The sequence below is a fragment of the Alexandromys fortis genome, unplaced genomic scaffold, assembly GCF_014885135.2.
Source record: "Alexandromys fortis isolate MF-2015 unplaced genomic scaffold, M_Fortis_MF-2015_v1.1 scaffold_84, whole genome shotgun sequence".
NCBI lineage: Eukaryota > Metazoa > Chordata > Mammalia > Rodentia > Cricetidae > Alexandromys > Alexandromys fortis.
Genome location: NW_026068017.1, coordinates 1,237,053 through 1,254,179, shown reverse-complemented (window position 1 = coordinate 1,254,179; position 17,127 = coordinate 1,237,053). Strand labels below are relative to the sequence as shown.

Sequence of the window (17,127 nt, the reverse complement as noted above, 5' to 3'; positions counted from 1 at the left end):
CCAGTCTCTGGCTTTGGGCAGTGGGTGGATTACCAACCTTCCAGGGGCAAGGTCCAACTACTGCAGGCCTGGCTTCAGGCTTACTCAGTTCTGTCCCTCCCCAGGCTGTTTCAATGGAGAGCCACCAAAACATTTAAATAGGTTTATTTCTTCATTTACAAGAGGAATATATATATATTTGGCTTCTCTCTTAAGACTCTGAGATTCACAATCAGCAGCTCTAAAAAATAAAGGAGCGGTTCAGCTTCCGGAAGGAAGAGGAGGCAACACTTGGACCTGGTTCTTGTACAACAAGAAAACATTGCTGGGGCCCCTGCTGGGGTTAGGGTGGGAGCCAGGCTGGTCATAAGGGATAGCACCCTCTGCCCACCCACATCCAAACCCCCAGGGTGCCCCAGAGCTTGGGTGGGGTGGGTACCACTAACACCATTGAAGCCACAGCCAGCAAGTGGGGGATGGCCACAAGAACTGTTGTCCAAGCTGGTTCTGGACATTTCCTGTAGGTTACAATGGTACCCCAGGACCAGAGCCATCTTGGCATGCAAGGAGTGAAGCTGGGGATAAGTGTCCAAAGGTGACTAAGGTGACTGCAGGGGAGTTAAGGGTTGTCTGTGTTGGTGATGAAAGGCTGAGGTGAAGGCCTGCCCCCCCCCCCCAGGCAGTTGGGGTGTGATTCCTACAGGCACTGGTGGGAAATCTCCAGCAGTTCATACCCTAGGCCAAGAAGCAATGTGGACAGCTGCTAGGTACAGCTTTCTGCAGCCAAATCTGATCATCCTGTAAGGGGGGGGGGGTGGCTTCTGGGGTACAGCAGGAGTTGTGGGGGGAGGGAGTAGGCCTTCACCCCTAGTGCTGCAGCTTCCTCTAATAAGGGGTGGTCCCACCTGGGAAAAACTGGGCAAAGAACCAGCTGAGGACCGCAGAGGCAGTTATCTATTCTTCAGGGTGACTGTCCCAGCCAGGGAGCACCCAGCTCCATGTATCAGGCTGAATTTGATGGCCCCCAGGTCAGAGCCTAAGGATGGGGAAATAGTCCTCATACACCAGAGCCTTTGTGGGGGACCTCAGAACCTGAACTGAGGGCCTGAGACTTGGGCCATGTCTTCTTTGTACAGTCTAGGACTTGTTTCTTCAAAGCCATGGAGGGTGCCTTGCAAGGCACACAATGAAGGAAGCTCCAGCTCCTTGGCCCCACTGTCTAGGGAGGATAGGGGCTCCCTCAAGATCATATGAGCTAAGGGCGGGCCAGGCTTTCCCCAAATACCCAGTGCAGGCTGGTTTCTCTCTTGGACCTTCAGCCCCCAACCAGGTCTTGAATTGTGTTCAACTGAGTGGTTCCAGAACACACATCCCTCCATGTTAACTGAGGATGCAGCTGCTTCTTCGAGATAGGGCCACTCAGTCCTGGGCCAAAGAGGGTGAGTACCCAGCTGTGAGTCACACGGGTAGCTTTGGGACAGTCCTGCAGGTCCAGGACGCTGGAGGACCTCTCCCAATCTAAACTGCAGATCATTGCTGTCCCAGCTGCACCTGTGGGAAGGGGTTGGGTCAGGTGGAGCTTTGGGAATTGTTCCAAAGCTGGCTTCCTTAGCTTTCACCACCGTTGTGGTACTGGAGGCTATGACCCCTGTTTTACATTGACAGGAAGCTTTAGCTTCCAAGGGCTAGGCCACTGGGAAGGTCAGGGTGGGAGCTGTACCCTGATACATCTAGGAGGATTTAGGAGGACAGCAGGAGTTTCTGGCAAGTTCCAGGCCTGACCTATGCTCTCAGCCCTCCTAGGGAAGGGAGGGCACTGATTTACTGGAAGAAGCCAGCTCCCACACATCTACAGATTCCATGTCAACATCTCAGAAGGAAGAGGGCAGACCCAGGGCAGTGGGGAATCTGCTCAGGAAGGAGAGGGTTCAGAAGGTGTTTTGTTCCCTGTTCCTTTGTGGCCAGTCCTCCCACAGGCCTTCCTGGCCTGCACTCACCACCTCAGACTTTCACGGATGCAGGCGGCATCACCAGCTGGTTCACCCTGAGGGAGAGACGGGCGGGGGTCAGGGTGGCGCATCAGCGGGGACTGGGCCCAGGCACGGCTCTGGCACATCGCATCACTGGGGCCGGTAGACCGGAGGCGCTGGGCAGGGACCTCGTCAGCCCCAGGGGGAGGTGGGAAAGCCCAGGGGTAGGGAGAGGAGAAAGAAAGGAATAGAGAAAAGAGGAGAAAGAAGTCAGAAAATAAGAGGAGAAGGAAATGGGGTTCCCAGCTCTAAAACCCTATTCACTCCGGGGAGGGGGGTCATTCCTAGAACTACCGAAGAAAGGCCTGGCATCTGCCAACCTGGGCTACAGTGGGTAGGGCTCACAAGATGCTGCTGGGGGCGTGAGAAGACTCAGCCAAATATAGAGCTGGTCCTGGCCTCCAGCAGGTCACCCAGCCATAAGGGTACAAAGTAGCCCACTGTCTCCTCCACCCTTGTCTCAAAGAGCTGTCACAGTCCCTGCTTCCCAGCACGCCCACCCTCACCCTACTCACTGCTGTTCAGCCTTGGCACGGTCGCTGAGGAAGAAGAGAGCAGTGGCAAGGAAGAACATGCCACCTAGGACCACAACAAAAGGGCACAGCATGAGGGCATAGCCCAGGCTCAGAAACTCCCAGAGCGGGGAGTCCTTGGTGCTCTGGCGGATAAGGTCCGAGATCTGTGGGGAGTGGGGTACAGGTATCAGGACTGGCCTATCTTCTGTGCCCCACCCAAGGCAGACCCCACCCTCAGCTACTCACAAAGCCAATGAGGTAGGGGCTTCCAGCATCCCCCAGCAGATGGGAGGTGAAGCTCTGCAAGGCCACAGCAGTGGCTCGTCGGGTAGGGATGACCACGTACTGCAGGAGAAAAGACAGGTCAATGCCAGAAGGGCCAAGGTGTGACCTAGGCTCATCCCTATGGATATGATATTTCTGAAACCCCCACAGCCTCAGCTTTCTGTCCTGGTAGAACCTCCCACCCATGTAGGCATGGCCTCTTCTCTTCTGCATCTGCCCCTCCTATCTGGAGCCTTGAAGCTCCCACACACAGCTTCAGACTCCATCACCCCAGTGGCTCTGACAGGTCCCAGACCTCAGCCTTGGTGATGGGAATCTGTACTTCCGTCTCCACTACATTCAGACATGGAACACAACTTCAGTATCAGTTGGCACAGGTCTTCCAAGGCCAGAGTTCTTGGAGCATGGAGGACCTGAGCTAACAGACCCAGAGGCACTTCTTTTCTTTCCTCCTTTTTTAAAGATACGGCCTTACTGTTTCACCCAGGATGACCTCAGCTTGCTATGCTCCTGGAGAGAACCCTCATTTCTGAGGGATCACATGTGGAATTGTGCAACTTCTAGACATAGGATTCTGACTTCTAGGCTTCCTGCCCTCCCCTTCTATAAGCTAAACACCTGGCTGGGTTCCCCTCCATGAAGACTTATTTAGCAAGGCTGAGGCTGGCTCAAGTGGTGAGGATATGAACTAGAATCCTACCCCAAAGAGCCTCTACTTGAACTCAAGGATCCTGACACCAAAGTCTAAGAGCTACTGGGTCCCAGGTCATCCTGAACCAGACAGACGAGGCTCTGACCTCACTTGAAGACACGTGGGCAAGACTAGAACAACCAGAACCAGATGGCCCTACCCTGAGCTCCAGCTACTCACACTGTCCACGACTCCTGTCATTCTGGACAGAGGAGCAGCATCCTCACTGCTGGCGAGGAGACAGGGAAGGATCTGGATCCAAGGATATTGCATGGCCCCATTTCCAGCACTAATTAGTCACTTAGCTGGGACACTTAATAAAACTGGGACATGATTTCCCTGGGACCCAGACAGCTCTCAGGGGCTGCTGGGGGTGGGGGTTGCCAGGGGAGGGCATGCTGCCTAGCACCGGAGACTCTTGATTCAGTCTTGCCACAGTTACGTAGTGACCGACTCCTGCCCCTGTTCTTGCCCAGCCCCTTGTTGAGGCCCTTAGCTGAGGCCTCCCCACACTTCTGTATAATGCATGAATGGGCAGAGAACAGACACTGCTGGGGGACACAGGTATTTGAGGAAACATAGGGTGGAGCAAGGCAGGCTTCCTGAATGGGAGGGACTTCAGAGGGCACCAGACTCTGGCCTGCCAGTCTAAGCACCAGTCCCTAAGCTCCTATCCCCCCATTCCCAGTCCTCTGCAGTCTCCTGAGCCTGATCAGGAGGTCCCCTGAGGACCAAGGGCAGGATTCATAGTCCTGCCATCTTCACTTCACTCAGAGCTATAAGTCACTAGGCCCACAGCCCCTCCCCTGTTCTGTCCCCACCCAGGAACACAAGCCCAAGCAGACTGCTCAGACAGCCCTTTGTCCCTGGCCTGCTGGTCTGGAGGCCATTGTTGGTCCCGTAAAGACAGCCTCTGTTTGTCCAGCCAGCCGCAGGCACTCGGCCGGCACGCCTGGGATCCAGCCTGGGACCCAGCCTGAGCTGGCAAAGCAGAATGTGAGGACGCTCAACTCCAGAGGGAGGAGTGCTGGCAGGCAGCACCACCTCAGTGCCAGCCTGGCACCACCAGCCTCCTAGCCACAAACCTGAAACTGGAGACAACCCTGCCCCTGCACCCCAACATCTATCTGCCTGCTCTCCTAGCCACAAACTGGCAACTGGAGACAATCCTGCCCCTGTACCCCAGCATCTACCTGCTCAACCCCATTTCCAGGCTCTTCCCAGATCTGACCCCCATGTATCTCTGAGCCACTCCCTGCCTCTGGGTTCACCTCTCCCACTGACAAGTGATGTTAACACTTCACTCACCCGCCCAAACTACCCCAATGAAATGCAGAAGCCCGGGTCAGTCAGCAGAAGGTGACTGTGGACTTCCTGGCTTACCATGAGGATGTCTGCGGTGATGGCCCAGTTAGAAAACAGCAGTGTCTCCCCAACAAAGATGCAGATCTATTCATAGAGAGGAAAGCAACCATGAGGGGCACGAGGCAGGGACACAGGACCCTCCCTATGGGGACAGAGGGTCCTGGAAGTCAGACTGTAACTCTAGCCCATCTCCCCATTCTTACAAGGACTCACATAAGCGCCCACAATGCTGGTCTTGGCAGCCACAAAGATGAGGCAGATGAAGATGGCAGATCCCAGCATGCCCACAGCACACACCAGTGGGTCAGCACGCTGAGTCCGCAGGCGGCACCAGCGAGTGGCTCCCGCACCTGTGACCACGCCCAGAAAGCCAGTAAAGCAGGTAATGGCCCCAAAGATGAGGCTGTGGGGACAAAGGACAGTAGAGTGTGATTTGAACAAGACCATGGTTGGGGCAGAGGCACCCAGTCCCTTGCATCCAAGCTTTACCTGTCTTTGGCTCCGCAGGGTGGGCTGTTGCACGTCTCTGCTGTCTTCTGTACAACTTGAGCACGGTGCAGATACAGAGGAATCCACATGCCTAGGGCTCCTGTGGCGAAGGACACGGCAGATGTGGCCAGGGAGGAAAAGACGTAACTGCGGCTGGGAAGAATCCAGGGAGGGACACTGAGTTGGCGCAGCAGGCAGCCTTCACAAAGGGGCCGGGGAGTCAGCCTATCCCCCCACAGTCTCCCCCAGATAGAAATGCTCTTTCCAGGCCCAGGTGAGGAGTAGGGATGCAGGAACGATAAACTCTTAGTCCAAAATGTCATTCAGCATTACAGGCAGTGGAGATGGCAGATGAGTGTGGGGACCGCTTGGGGCTCTCACCCCGGCCCCCTCCTACCATGCTCCACACAGTAGCACTCACTTTCGGATCAGAGCCTTCATGTCTCGGAGCCACGAGGTCCGTGCTTTCAGCTGCCCCCCAAGTTGATCAGCATGGCCTCTCTTAGTGGCTGGGACCAGGATGAGGATGAGTGTTCCTGTGATCATGCCCAGGACAGGGGATACCTGGTAGGACAGGAAATGTGGAGCTTGAGTGTCAAATAGACTCTGTGCTGACCAGGAGGGTCTGGGCAACTGCTCTTATCTGGGCTCCAAGTCCTGTTCCTAGGCTAATATTTGCCCAGCTGAATGAAAGCAAGGCTGAGCAAAGCCGCTGAGGATGAGGCCAGGGAAGGGGCTAGGGGGCTCAAAGTGGACAAACCAGACCAAAGGCAGGGCAGGAAAACAGGTTCAAGGAAGACCAACAGGCTTCAGGGAAGGGGAAGAAGTGGGAGATGAAGAAGAAAGAGGAGGGGTGAAGGGGGAAGTGAGAGAGAGATGGCTCAACAGATGAAGACTAAATGGAAAAACAAACAGATAGATGCACGCATGCATGGGTGGATGGACAAGTAGGTGAATGGGTAGATGGGTAAGAAAAGAAAGACAGGTAGATGAAAAGCATAGGGAACGATTTCTTAGAGTAGAAGAGTTTGTTTGTAGGGGTAGAGATCCATATACCAAATTGCCTAACACCTGGGGCTAGGAATATTCCAAGGTGTGTCCCTCGAACAAGGACATTAGGTGGGGACTGGCCAGACACGTGGCCTGTTCTTTACAGGCCTCTGTATGGGTTTTGGGTCTTCCTTGTGTCCAGCCTCATGTTAAGAACAGAATACACAAGGCTCCAGGCCTCTCCCTACACAGAACCAAACACCAGCCCAGGCGAAAAGAGAAGCTGGCTTCCCTCAGGCCTGGGAGCTCTGCTCCATGCAAGCCCTCTACCCTACGGCTCACCACCCCCACCATGAAATTCCACGGTGGCTGCTTCCTTCCTGCTTTTGAGGAAAAAACACTTTGTCTCGAGCTTCCGTTCCTCTGAGAAACGGGGAATCTCTGTTTCCTCCGATTGCACTGTCCTAGGGCCTTGGTGAATTGCCCCAACCCTCCAACAGAACAGGAAGTGGCTCCAGACCCTAAAGGCCCCCACACAGGTCCCGTCCCAACCTCGCCCTAGAACAGAGCCAGGGCTGGAAGCAGGAAGCTCTGCTGTGGACCTGGAATTTCCTGATGTGGTGAGAGAATCCTCATCCTCTCCACTCCCTGGGCCTGGGCGTAGGGTTTCAGCCCTGGAGTGGGGCCCTGTGGGTGACAGGACTGTCTAGCTCCCCTGATACCTCAGCCTGAAATGATCTCGAGGGACAAGACCTCAGAGTCCAGGCTAGTGAGGGAGTGGGCCTGGAGATTAAAGCCTGGCCTCTGGGCTGAGCCGCTCTCTGGGGGCAAAGGCTGGAGCCTAAAGAGGAGGGGACCTAGGTCTTACCCTCAGGGCCCAATGCCAGTCTCCAGCTGCCTGCTTCACGCTGGAACCTGTGATGTAGCCCAGGCCACTGCAGAGAAGACAGACACATGTCAGAGCGAACAGCTGGGCTGAGTGGAGTGTTCGTGTTGGCCTCCCACCCAGCCAGCCTGTGGAAGAGCAGGTCCAGGAGCCCTCTACGGCTGCCTGCCTCCATGTCTGCTTAACGTAGGGTTGGTGAGTTCAATGGGACCGTGGTGCTCTTCCCACAAATCATGGCGCCCCACACTTACCTGCCCAGGGGGATGGCAAAATATAAGACCGAGAGCATAAGCGTGCGGGTGTTCTTGGTAAACAAGTCGCCGATGATGGTGGGTGCTATGGTGGAGTAGCTGGCTTCACCGATACCTACTAACCCTCGGGACAGGACCAGCAGCCAGAAGTGCTGTGGAGGAGGACAGAGAATGCTTGAGGACCAGCCATTCCCAGGCTTGCACATCCCTATCCCGTTACATACTAGTCCTTGCCGGGTTCAGGAGCCCCAGGAGAGGATGGAGCCCAGGACTAGCCTCAGCAGTGACCACAACCACAGGCCACACAGGGCCCTGGGATACCCCTCTAAATTATGGATCTGACTGGTACGAATCATTCCCAGGTTGGGAGAAGACAAGACTGTGTCTGCACAAGCACTGGGCACTATGTGCTCAGGGCACCTTGGCATCTCCGGGTTCACTTTAGGATCCAGAAGTCGCCTTTGCTCTGTGCCCTCCCCAAGGCAGGAAGGCTAGACCAAACCTGGCCACACTGAAGACCCAGTGTGTGAGGGGAATGGGCATAGTTGCCTAGTGGGCTCTGAGCCCCTCTCTGCTGCACACATCAAAGGCCACAGTGCGGGGAAGGGTGTGGCTGTGCCAGCTGCCAGTGGTCCAACCCCTTTGATGTGAACCTTCCACTGACCCCCAGCTGCCCAGGGTCAGAGTTTCCCTGTCCCACCCATACCACCTCAGCAGTGACCACACTGCTGGCCATGTCCAGCTCTCCCCTGCTGTCTCTATTGTCTCTTTCCAGCCATCTCCTGCCACTTCTCTGGCCCTGGATGCTGATCCTCTGCCTTGACCTTGTCTCACTCTCCCTGGTTCCTGGCATTGCTTTCCCTGTGGGTCAACTGTCCACAGCCTTTCCCTATTTTTCCATTGGGTTTTCGTGTCTTTTTTGTATAGATTATATTAGCATTTTCTACACCACAGGTCTAGATCCCCTGTCATCTCTGTCACCAGTGTTCTCAGCTGCCTTTCTCTCCTCTTTGTTTACCCAGTTGCACCATTCACACGCTTCCTGATGTCTAATTCGATGCTGTCACATCTTGGTTTTTTTTTCCTCAATGCCTTGTTCCAGAAAGCCTACTCCAGACTCAAAGTATAAAAACACCCTCTGCTATTTCATGTTGAAATGATCTGGGTAGAGACAGCAATCCTCTTCAGCACTCTAGCATGCTAAGGTGACCCTGCCCCCCTGCTCCCTTCCCCTTGGCCGCCAGGTTGATGCTGTCTCTGTCCTATGCTATCAGTGCCAAGACACAGCACTTAGTGTTTTCCTCTCTGCCTACACCAAATAGACAGAAAGGGGACTCCTCCACTTGTTTTATTTTACCACGTGCTTCATTATTTTTTGACATCTATGCGTGATGATAGACATTGATCAAGTTTATTCTTCCACTGGCTACTCAATACGAATACACCCTTGAGTAACTGTGCAGGCCCAGTGGTGGCCATTTGAGTAGTTTCCTGCCTTCCTGCCTGCCTTCCTCTTTGTGTTTGCACATGAGAAGTGCGTGCATGAGTGTGTGCCGGTACACAGAGAAGCTAGGCGTTAAATTGCTCTCCATCTTATTCTTAGAAATAGGGACACTCACGGAACCTGGAGCCCACCAATTCAGCTAGACAGTGAGCTCCTTGGAGCCAGCTGTCCCCACTCCTAGCTCCAGAGTGTCAGGAGAACACTGCCACACTTGGCTTTTACTCAGGTTGCTGGAGATCAAACTCAGGGCCTCAGGCTTGCACAGCAAGCCCTCTTACCCGCCAAGCCATCTTTCCAACTTCTTTCTCCTTTGTTTTTTAAATATTTATTTTCATTGTGTGCATGTATGTGTTTTTACGAAGGGGTGTGTGTGTGTGTGTGTGTGTGTGTGTGTGTGTGTACAGTGCCAGAGGCCAGAAGAAGAAAGATCCCCTGGAGCTGGAGTCATAAGTGGTTGAGAGTCACCCTATGATGGGAGCTGAAACCTGGGTCCTCTGGAAGAGCGGTAGTACTCTTACCCACTGAGCCATCTTTCCAGCCTCCCCAATCCCAGGAGGATCCTCGTGTCTGTTTATTCAAACGCTGGAGTTTTTCTAGGCTGTGTCTCTCCAGACAGAGGCTGGGACACAGCAGGGGTTTACAGGATCTCGCCATTCTGATCTCCAAAGAGGCTCCACCAATATACACTCCCACCAGCAGCAAGGCAGCTCAGGATCCCACAGCTGTACTAACACTTGGTATTGTCAGCCTTTTTAATTGTTGCCAATCTGATGGGTGTGAAATGGTATCTCATTGTTGTTTTGCTTTGCGTTTCTCTGATTCCTCTGGAGGCTGAGGTATCTCTTCCTCCATTCATTGGCCATTGGTCATGTTCTGGAACGCCCTAACAACCCTTTGTTTATTTTCCTAGCATTATCATCTTTCTCTTGTTCTTTATAGTTTAGTTTAGGTTTCTATCCTGCTTTGGTTTTCACTTCCCCATTTGTAGTTTATTCTGCACCATGGTTGACATCGTACCCTTTTCCTCCCCGGAGCTACTGGTGAGAGATGTGCCCTCAGCCAGCACTGGCTCCCCACTCCCTGGGGCCTTGCTTCATGTCCCTTGGCTGCTTTAGTCGGAATGGCCATTGTTTTGACAACTGATAGGGCAAATCCCATTCACTGTTATCTTTCACATTTTTTTTTTTTTGGCTGTTTAGAGCATTTTCTCTGCCAAATTAACTTTAAAATCACATTGCCAATGTCCCCCAAAAGCCCCTGTGGGGCTTGAATGGTGATCACAATGAGTTTACAAAACAAGCGAAAGCGATCTGTTTCTCTCTTTGCCTCTGCTCCTCTCTTCTCTCCCACACAGAAGGCATCAAGGCCCAGACTCATTCATCGATCAGTCCCAGCAGCAGCCCCAGGGGCCCAGCCAGGGGCAGGGCAAGGCACAGAGGGCTCTGAAGGCTCCCAGCTTTGTTTCCATGGTGACCACCAGGCTCCACCCTGCACTGGGCCTGGAATTGCCTTGGACCTGACCCACCTCTCCAAGCAAAGTTAGCTCCTGCAGATCTATCTGGTCCACCAGGGAGCATCTAGCTCCTCCTTGTCCTTCAGACTCTTCCAAGGCTCAGCGCTGCCACAGGAGGAAGGACTGGGCCTTAGGCCTGGCACTCAAGGTCTTCCTTGACCTGCTCTCTGCTCTCCTTTCCAGCCATGACACCCTTCTCTTTCTCTCAAAACACAATCCACCATCTCTGCATCTTTGGGTATTGACTCCTGCCTGTGCCAACTTCACCATTAAGTCCTGGATTCTCAGCCATCTCTGCTAGAGCCACGTGTCACCTCCTCCGGGAAGCCTTCCTGGAACCCATGGACCACAAGGGCCAGTTCCTCTTCAGTGTTCAGCACTTTGGACAGCTTGAAGGCTATGGTCCTGAAGCCCCTGTGCCACCTTTCCACCCTCCTCTCTCAAGGGCAAGGACAGACAGACAGCTCTTAAGGATGTTGGTTCTTCTTCCATCGCTCTCCACAGATGATATCCCATGGCTAACTGCTCCTAGCCATGAGAAGTCCACTGCCCTCATGAGACAACACAGGCCTTCTTGGAGAGAATGAACGGAAAAGAGGACTTGCTGGACACTGGCCATGCTCCACAGCTGGACATTCATCAACTCAGTTGCTTCTCACAGAGAACCAGCCTGGATAGGACTATTCCCATTTTAACAATGAAGAAACGGAGGCTCAGAGAGGTAAAGTGCATTTCTCTGGGTCACAAAGCTGAGTGGGCAACAAAGTTGGGATAGTCAAACCCTGGACTGTGAAAATCAAGGGTATTTCTTAAAATACCTTGATGCTGAATTGACGCTTGCCTTCCTGGGACTTGGATTCAAGGAGTTAGCTAGTTATGAAAGAGCAAACTGAACCAGAAACAGAGAAAGTCAGAGACTAGCCTAGGTTTGCACAGCAAGAAAACTGGGGGCAGGGGGAAGTGGGAGGGTCAGGGCTGGAAGCCAAGGCCCTTACATCTAGGGCAGACTTATTCCCTGTGCCTGACATTCTGCCAGGCTATAGTCTGCTCAGAGAGTCAGGTAGCCACGCAGAGCTGCAAGCTTCGTAGTCCAGGTCAGTACAGAGGAGGCCCTGTCTGCAGGACTGGTTTATAATTTAACGCAAAGATACCTGCTATGGCTTTGCCTTGGGGGTGAAGCTCAGGAGCAGGCTCAGTCTACAGGAGCGCAGACCAGCCTTCCTTGAGGAACCTGTACACTGGACATGGCAGCAGCGCTAGTGAGCAGGAGAACCATGGGGGGAACCTCACCTGCTGAGGAATGAAAGAGCTAGAGAAGGTGACGGCCGACCAGAAGAAGATGCCACAGCTGAGGATCACCTTCCTATTGAATCGGTCACCCAGGTAGCCGAAGATGGGGGCAGCCACCATGAAGCTGCAGATGAACACTGTGGAAAGAAGAGAGGAGAACTGGAGGGTGTGCAGGTCCTGGCAAAGGTCAAGTGCAATGAGACACAGCTGAACCTGGCTCCAGCTAGCGGAAGTAGCCCTGGGAGAACAACGTCAATGCCTGGCACCCAGAGCGGACAGGAGAACACACGGGGTTAGAGGATATGGGGCTCCATGTCTTCTATCACCGCCAGCTTATTCCATGTCTTGGAATACTCGTTCACACAGAGTACCAGCCCAAGGCTTACCATCACACCTCCCAGAGCTTCCCACCCCATAGATGAGGTCAAGAGTCAGAGGGAAAGTGACTTGCCAAGGCCCTCCAGGTAGAAATGGGCCTTTGTCTGCCTAGCCCCAGAGCCTGAGTTCCTTAGGCTTTGGCATTTAGTTTTACTTGCTTGCTTTCTGAGACAAGGTTTCCCATAGCTCAAGTTGGCCAGAACTTTGCTACATAGCCAAGGATGACTTTGAACTCTGGATTCTACCACCCTCTATTTCTCAAGTTCTAGGATTTCAGGCGTGCACCACCAGACCTAGTGTATGTGCTGCTGGGGATCAAACCCAGGGTCTTATGTACGCTAGGCAAGCTCTCTACCAGCTGAGCTACAATCCTAGCCCACACTGTTTTGAGACAAACTCTTACTATGTAGCCCTGGCTGGATTGGAGGAGCATGCTATGAAGACCAGGCTGGCCTCAAACACACAGAGTTCTTCCTGCCTCTGCCTCCCGACTGCTGGTATTAAAAGTGTGCACCACCATGCCTGGTTTGCATTGCTTCCTGTATTATTCTTGAGATGAGAGATGGCTCAGAGGTCAAGAGCAATTCTTGTTTTTGCAGAAGACTCAGGTTCAGTTCCCAGCACCCACACGGTGGCTCACAACTGTCTACAACTCCAGTTCCAGGGGATCTGATGCCCCTTCTGATCTCTATAGTCACCAAGCACTCGTGCAGTGCTTGCATATGCAGAGAAACATTCATACACATACAATTTTTAAAAATCCTTTACAAGTACTTAAGAGAAAGAGAGATTCAGAGAAGGTAAGGGATCTGGTACCTACGGTCATGCAGCAAATCAGGGCAAACTTGAGCCTGGAACTCCAGGTCTTACCATCAGCCAGGTCACTCAGCCCCCCTCACTCCCAGCAAGAACACTGGAAACCCTGCCATTCATTTATTCACTCATGCATGCGTGCACTCACTCATTCAAAAAATAGGGGGGAGGGATGTGTCTCGGTGACTGTCCTAATTGCTGTGAACAGACATTGTGACAAAGGCAATTTATAAAAGAAACTGGGTATTTCCTTACAGCTTTAGAGGGTAAGCCCATGACCATCATGGTGGGGAGTGTGGCAGCAGGCAGGCAGGCATGGTGCTGGAGCAGTAGCTGAGAGTTTACATCTCATCCAAAGGTTGGAGGCAGAGAGGGAGCCAACAGGGATGGTATAGGCTTTTGAAACCTTAAGGCCCACCCCCATGTCGCACCTCCTCCAAGGCCACTCTTCCTAACCAAGCACTCAAATCCATGATCCTGTGGGGCCATCTTCATTCAAAACACCACACTTTTTTAAGATGCCTTGGTCATGGTGTCTCTCTATCACAGCAACAGAATAGTAACTAAGACAGGACATCTACAACGTACTAACGTTCGGTGTCTGGGATTCATGGGTGAATGAACGTGAGATTCCTGCCTGCTTAGGACTTACATTCTAAGGAAGAAAAACACATAGATAACACAATAGCAGTGATGATTAACAAGCTGTGTAAGACGGTGAGGAATACCAGGGAGGATCAAAGGGCAGGGACAGGAGATTAGAGTTCGGGAAGTTTCGTCTCAGCAAAGACCTGCAGGAGGCAAGAAAACATTTACAGAAATACTGCAGGGAGCAGGTAGGAGTGCACTTAGCATATCCAAGGAGCAGGAAAGAGGCCAAAGCGTCTGCAGCTAAAGGACAGAGTAGGGAGGGGTGGAAGAGAAGGTTGAGAGGCCAGGAGTGGGATCCTCCATGGAAAGTCAGGAGGGTGCAGAGCAAAGAACTAATGACCTGTTTTTTTTCTGCTAGGACCAGAGCACAGTAAAGAATCGTGTGGGACTTGGAGAGAAGGCCTCTGTTGGTGATGGGAGGGGCTTGGCATTCCAGGTGAGTTAAAGGGGCTCAGGTAGGGCGGGTAGAGGCCAACTACATAGCAAGGCAGCCCCCTCTGTCCCATGGAAGGCTGACCCACTGCCAGCAGGCAGATGGCCAGACAACACCAGCCTTTGCCCACTGGGCTCACGTGTTCCTGGCTTAGCAGCCCCTGGGGAGGCAGAGTTTAGGAAAGGAGGGAGGAGTAGTGAAGAGAGGAGGGCCATGAGCAAGGCAAATTGGGCTGTGGAGAGGACATGAAGGACCCTTCTCTCTGCTGAACTTGAAAACACAGGACACAGGACCTAGTAATTCAGATCTGTAACCTAGGCTTTGAGCAGAATCACTCCATGGGCCTCATAGACACCCTGCCCAGGGTTCAAGCCCAGCTCTGCACCTTCTGAGCTAGAACCCTTTGCCAGGTCACATCTGTGTCTCAGCTACACTGGTAAATGTGTAAATGTGTAAAATGTGTAAAAACAGGTTCTCTAAAAAGGGGCAGAGGAGGGGACCCGTGATGCCTGGAGACTGAGCATCTCCATCGTCTAAACACTCCCACCTAGCTGAAGCCAAGCCACCCAAGAGACGTGAAGCTCTGAGCTCAGAGCCTTCTCAACCACAGGCGTTCCCACCATTCAGTTAAAAGGAGTTTACCTCAAGCACACTGCTAATACCGTGATGTAGGAAAGTGATTAGGAAGTGATGACTTCTGAGCATTTATCTGCTTCTTTTAACACAAATCACTCAGTTGTAAGTTTATATAATTTAGCTCTGAACAATGGCTGTGTCTAACAAGCAGCTCACACAATTCCTAAAAATTTAACAATCGGCTTTCATGAGCCAGTCTGAGCCAGCTCCCCACGCCAACTTCCTCATCTGTAAAATGAAGATAAAAATAGCTGCTGCTCTGGGTGGCTCGAGTATTGGATGAGGCAGTGCAGTGCGGGGGAAGGTGCTTCACGCCCCGCCTGCCTGGGTCAACAAGGCTCTTGTTTACATTAGCCAGGGCCAATATTATTTCCTTACATCTATAGAAAGAATGCTTTCTTGTCAACCCCGCCTACTAAGATCTGCCCCAGATCAGATCAGGATGTGGACAAGGAAAAGCTTAGTCGCAAAGGGCTTACGCGTGTTTAGGGGAAGAGGAACAACTGCCTGCTGTATGCCTGTCTGAGCTGGGTGGGGAGTGGGCAGAGAAAATCAGAGTAGGAGACGCCTCTTGTCTGGCCAAAGTGCAAGTCCACCCATGAATGGCACAGCTCGATGTATTTAAAGCCTGGGAGCCAATAAGGAGTACCAAATCTCGGTGATGTCAAAGCAGGCAATAAAACATGCCTAGGAGTTCACCGTGATGATAACACTTTTTATATATATATTTGTGTGTGTGTTTATATATATACACATTCATATATAAACTTTATATTATGTAAATTTCAAGTCTTCTAATCATATTGTATGATGGTCAATGAAGCATGATGCTTATTGTCAATAACGTCTACAGTTGTCATTGATGGATCACTTATTATAGGCCAGGCCCTGGACACATTCTTGGCATATGTATTTATTATCTCAGTCAGATTCTTGCTATTAATTTCATCTTACAGAGGAGACGACCGGCTGAACGAAGTGATGTCACACGGCAAGTGTGTGGCTGAGCCAGAATGAAACCTCAGTTTAGCCGACTCGAAAGTCCTTGCTCTAAATCACATCACTCACTGCCGGACTAGGAAGGAGATGGTCCCCACAAATGCCCCTGAGGTCAGAGAATGTTCAGGGTGTACTGGGACAGCAGGCGATGGGTCAGATAGCAGTCTGAGAAGGCCATGGAGGGAGATGGGTCTCTAGACACCACAACTGGGCTGGCCCATCCCACCTCTGTGGAAAAAGCTCCCATTGGATGACTGAAGGAAACTGAAGCAGGCACCCAGGCCTTGGCCACATCACACTGTCTTCAACAGGGTAACCTTCTGGTTCGCCCACCCCTGACGTTTTGCTCATGCGGTAGACAGGAACACCAGGGCTGGGTAGATTTCCGTAGGCAGCAGTGCACCTGCTCCCATGCCAGTCCAGCCTGCTAGTTCCCCGAGCTCCTCCATCCATCAGAAAACTTGAGCCCTACTTTTCTGTACACACATTACAGCTGGGGCCACAGAGGCCCCGAAGGGTAGGGGAACACACCCTGAATGACATAGCAAGCTCGGCAGGGACCTCAGTGCCTTCCCCTTAGGAGCAAAGGAATCCAGGGTCAGGAATGTGTCGGGTCATCTTTGCAACCTCATCCCTCAGGCTCCTCCTAGCTCTCAGGGGGCATCACTGGTCAGAGGAAGGCTTTGCACATTGTCAGGATAGGGATGGGAGGAAGAGACCAGGCAAAGGCCTGGACACTGAACTCTGTCCCTTGGGAACAATGGGCACTAAGAGGCCATTACAAAGCCAGCAGGCTGCTCTGCTGAAAATAAAGACCAGCAACAGCTAGAAGCTTCCTGTGCCTTCCACCCCTGTCCCATGGTCTTTGTGGGAGGAGAGCTTTCAGACCAGACTGGCTGCCCCACCCCCAACCTCAATGTAGGCAGAGAGGCCTTCCCGGCAGTTCCCGCATTCAGGAGGACATCCTGTGGCCAGGGTGTGGGGAAGACCTCACTCAGCTCACGCTTGCTGAGCCCACAGGTCTCGGACAATGGAGCTGTAGGGCAAGGAGCCAGGCAGAGGGGGCAGGGTACCCGGACTGCTGCTGATGGGAGGAGTCTAGCTCAGTATGGAACTCAGGCACCAAGCTTCAGTCTCTCTCCTTCATGGAGCTGGCTCAAGGCCATCAGAAAAAATGGAAGGGAGCCTGGAGGTAGGGGGATGGGGGGGAGAGGGGTGCCAGGCATCATGGATGATGCGTGTAACCTTAGCACTCAAGAGATTGAAGCAGGAGGACTGCATGTTTGAAACCAATTTGTGCTACAGAGCAGGTTCCAGGCCAGCCTGAGATACATAGCATGACTTTGTTTCAAAGCAAAATGAAAAGTACTTAGGACATGGCTCAGTGGCACAGCACTTACCTAGCCAGTGCTAGGTCCTGGTTTTGATC

At 52.6% G+C, this 17,127-nt stretch overlaps 1 protein-coding gene across 4 annotated transcripts in view; it reads right to left on the bottom strand.

Moving 5' to 3' along the window:
* Positions 1–128: 128 nt before the first annotated feature.
* Positions 129–17,127, bottom strand: part of Spns2 (SPNS lysolipid transporter 2, sphingosine-1-phosphate) — a 38,145-nt gene continuing 21,146 nt past the window's right edge. The window contains exons 3-13 of one of the 4 annotated variants that reach the window (XM_050162451.1): positions 11,789–11,925; positions 7,482–7,633; positions 7,213–7,279; positions 5,776–5,918; positions 5,355–5,507; positions 5,079–5,268; positions 4,884–4,949; positions 2,771–2,869; positions 2,525–2,688; positions 1,977–2,168; positions 129–1,530 (exon numbers count right to left, since the gene is read on the bottom strand). In XM_050162451.1, coding sequence (XP_050018408.1) covers positions 1,065–1,530; positions 1,977–2,168; positions 2,525–2,688; positions 2,771–2,869; positions 4,884–4,949; positions 5,079–5,268; positions 5,355–5,507; positions 5,776–5,918; positions 7,213–7,279; positions 7,482–7,633; positions 11,789–11,925 — 1,829 coding nt within the window. In that variant the 3' untranslated portion in view covers positions 129–1,064. Of the gene's footprint in view, positions 2,169–2,524; positions 2,689–2,770; positions 2,870–4,883; positions 4,950–5,078; positions 5,269–5,354; positions 5,508–5,775; positions 5,919–7,212; positions 7,280–7,481; positions 7,634–11,788; positions 11,926–17,127 lie in introns of all 4 variants that reach the window. The other 3 variants (XM_050162453.1, XR_007595458.1, XM_050162452.1) reach the window with 3 other exon arrangements.